This window comes from Solenopsis invicta, chromosome 13, assembly GCF_016802725.1.
Source record: "Solenopsis invicta isolate M01_SB chromosome 13, UNIL_Sinv_3.0, whole genome shotgun sequence".
NCBI lineage: Eukaryota > Metazoa > Arthropoda > Insecta > Hymenoptera > Formicidae > Solenopsis > Solenopsis invicta.
Window position 1 is genome coordinate 15,617,958 of NC_052676.1, and position 3,473 is coordinate 15,621,430.

Below are 3,473 nucleotides of genomic sequence, written 5' to 3' on the forward strand. Positions count from 1 at the left end.
CCAACAATGCAGAGTAACGGATGGTTTATGCAGGCAATAACATTTAACTTATGCAGGATCTGGTAAAGTTCAATACTAGAATTTCAAGGCTACTGTTTATTGAGACCTCGGTAAACAGAGGCATTGATATCCTAATAATGAACTTTACCGGTTCCGGCATAAGTTAATGGTTATTGTCTGCATAAATAAGCTTCTTCTATTCTCTTTTCTGAAGACTCCCTTGACCCCCCTTCTACAATCCATTTAATTTCACACTTTACTACCAGATGGCAATGCTTTTTTGTTTCCCATGTTAAGTACAGAGCTTTCATTTCTCATAGTATATGTTCTGTGCGTGGTCCCCGGCTACGCTCGGTGTTTGTCGTTCGGTGGACGGAACGGAGGCGCACGGACGGCGGAGGGGCGTATCGTTACACATGTTAATAGAAGAAATAGTCGAATTTATTAATTGCTATTATTGTGCTCTAATTGTTTTTATAATCAATATCAACCTCAAACATGTAACTGAAGATTCCAAGAATCCAGGTAATTCAATATTGTTATATACTACATTATAATGTAACTAAAACAATATTGTGCATTTGCTCTTTATTATAACTTTTATTTACCTTCTTTCATTTGAAAATATTTAATTGGAGATATAAACAATCATTCATTTATTCACAACATGTTATGTAATGATTAATGTACATGTTATTTTTTTAAAGAAATTATTGAGATTTGACTGGATATTCTAGATGCTTTTATTATATAAATATCGGCGCATCAGAGAGTTTGTTTCGTTTGCAGTAGTAAAGTCAACGGGTTGTCCTGTGCGCTGATATAATCTACTGCGAGGACTGTTACATACTTCCCGCGTAATAAAACAACATCGACGCGAGAGTCACGAGACAAGTCAATCCGTGTTGTAACTTGTCGTCATAGTATCGTTGACTAGTATTAGTGACAGTGAAGTGACAGTTTATCACGTGAAAAGTAGAAAAAGTGTGTGTCCTTTCGTGTCAACGAAATGGGACAAGTTTATAACGAACAGGAACAAACCTCTCTTTCGCCATAGATTGTGTAGAAAGGGAGGATGGGCTAAAAGGTTAGTGCTTTTTAAATAGAATTCATGAAAAGAACTGTTATAAGTGATATGTTACATACTCTTTACCACAAATTTGAAAAGCTTCTGCTCTAAAGTACATATAAGTGGTCGTAATTTTAGGAATGCTTGCAATCTTTATACTTCTCACAAAATGATAAGTATCTTATGGCAAGATGTTTTACTTTTTAGTTTCATGAAAAAAATGAAAAGTTATAAAAATTTTTTTAAATAGTTGTCAAAAGGTAATAATAATAATAATCCTAAAAAGAATTCAATTTTTATTTTTTATAAAATAAAATTATATCGCGACGTAATTTTTATTTAATGATACAATCGCAATTTTTGTAAATTTATTAAAAAAAATTGTGTAATAGTAAATTTCCATAAAGGAGCTTGCCACGGTATCTCAATGAAAAAAATCGACATAGTGGAAAAAGAATTTTAAATAATTTAAATTAAGTTTTTAAAACTTATGTTATAAATGTTTTTTAAAGAATTGGTGCACATACCATATATTGTAATAATAAATAAACGCTAATGTAATGTGAGATGTATTTTTGTAATGTAGAAGGTAAAGAGTTACAGAAAAAAAAGCAAAGTAATATGTAATCAATTGTATAAATATAAAAATTTTTTTTATATTTTATTGTATAAAAAAGAAAAAATTACAATCATTCCGAACTTATGAACAGGCGCGAACGCGCGAGCTAGCACGGTGCGGTTTTTAAATGGCCGGTGCTTCGTGCTTGGAGCGCGGTTTTCTTTCCGGCTTAATAGCCGGCGCGAAGTCGCGGGTCTTGTTCTGGGCGGGACCGCCCAGAGCCACCAAGTACCTTGGTGGCGGCAAAGAACCTTTACCGCCTTCGGTCTCCGGGGTGGTTGTAGACGGAAGTTACGTTCCTTCGAACGTCGGCTCTGTCGAGTACCTCGACAGCGGTAAAGAACCTTTACCGCTTGTTCGGCCAGAGGAGTTTCGGATCGGACTCGGGGTGGCGGAATGGATGCTGAGTGTGCGAGCGGAGGCTTTTTATACCTCCCGGCTCGCGCGCTCGGTCGTTTCCATGCGCTTTCGCTTTTCTTCGAGATTTTATCTCGAAATTCTTGTTTTTCCGCGGCTGCTGGTACAGACGCGCTTCTTGCGGAGATTTCTTCTTTCGGCTGGTCGGTGCTGCGCGTGCGCGCGGTCTTGTACCGCGCACGGGTCTGCCTCGTGCTAACGGCCGTTTTCGGCCGTTAGCGGCGACGTCTCTGTGGCAGCGTTTAGGTAGGCGCGAGCGCGCCTTCTGTTCTTTAAAACCAAACAGCGGTCTCCGGCTGGTATTCACCGGGAATGACATATGCTATCTGCATGCGTTGTTACAACATTTTATATCAATTTTATATTTATTTCGTATTAATTTTTTGTAATTTAAATTAATCTATTAATACTATTTTTCGTGCGAAGCGAATCAGTCATCTTTTAGAAATTTTTTATATTTTGCACATTGACAGTGCTTTAATAATAATAATAATAATGGAAACAGAGGGGGCGGTCCTCGAATCGAAGATCCGCCAACGGCACGCAGGCTGATGCCTATTGTGTCACCCTCCAGTCGTTTGCCGCCTATGGGAGCCCCGATTCCCTCCAGAAGAGGCTCAGGTCCCTCATAGGTAGCCTACTAATCTGCCCTGGCTCGGGAAAAGCCGAGCCTAGTAGTTTTAGTCTTAGCCCCGCGTAGGCCGGGCAGTCGCAAAGAATGTGGAGACTTGTCTCCTCTTCCTCCCCACAGGCCCTACACTCAGTCGTATCGGAACGGCCCAGCCTGTGCATGTGGTAATTAAGGGCTCCATGGCCAGTCAGTATTTGCACCGCTAGCCTAGCGTCCCTTCTGCTCAAGGACCTTATGTCCCGGACTAGGCCCTCGCTGGGTGTATCCCCCAGTAGAGCTCCGGCCTGCCGACACTTGGTCCCCAGCTCATTTTTCCAAGACTCGAGGTGCTCGTTCCGCAGCCAGGCCCGAAGCCTCTCCCTGCCAAGGCAGAAAGGGACCCCCAGCACCGGTCCCGGCCCGAACACCCTCATTCTTGATGGCATTCTGTTCTGGCGAGCCGGTCGGCCTCTTCATTGCCCTCAATCCCCGAGTGACCGGGGACCCAGGTCACGATAACTTCTTTGTCCTTTGCCAGCTTCTCCAGTGCATTTTTGCAGTCCCAGACCAGCCGCGAGGTGTAGATCAGGGCTTCAAGTGCCTTGATGGCAGCTTGACTGTCCGAACATATTCTCACGCGCCCAACCGTCTCCTTCACTTCCAGGGCCAGTTGGGCACACCTTAGGATTGCCACGATCTCCGTCTGGAAAACCGTGGCGTACCCATCCAGGGGCAGGCTCTCTGCCACCCTCCTCTGT

The 3,473-nt window shown here is 42.6% G+C and overlaps 1 protein-coding gene across 1 annotated transcript; it reads right to left on the reverse strand.

Annotated features, from left to right (window-relative positions):
• Positions 1 to 2,690: 2,690 nt before the first annotated feature.
• LOC120359362 lies at positions 2,691 to 3,149 on the reverse strand. Its single transcript, XM_039456511.1, has one exon. The coding sequence runs from the start codon at positions 3,147 to 3,149 to the stop codon at positions 2,691 to 2,693; it is 459 nt and encodes a 152-aa protein (XP_039312445.1).
• Between the last annotated feature and the right edge of the window lie 324 nt (positions 3,150 to 3,473).

Coding starts and splice junctions, on each gene's coding strand:
- LOC120359362 (XM_039456511.1), bottom strand. CDS start 3,149: ATGAGGGTGTTCGGGCCGGGACCGGTGCTGGGGGTCCCTTTCTGCCTT.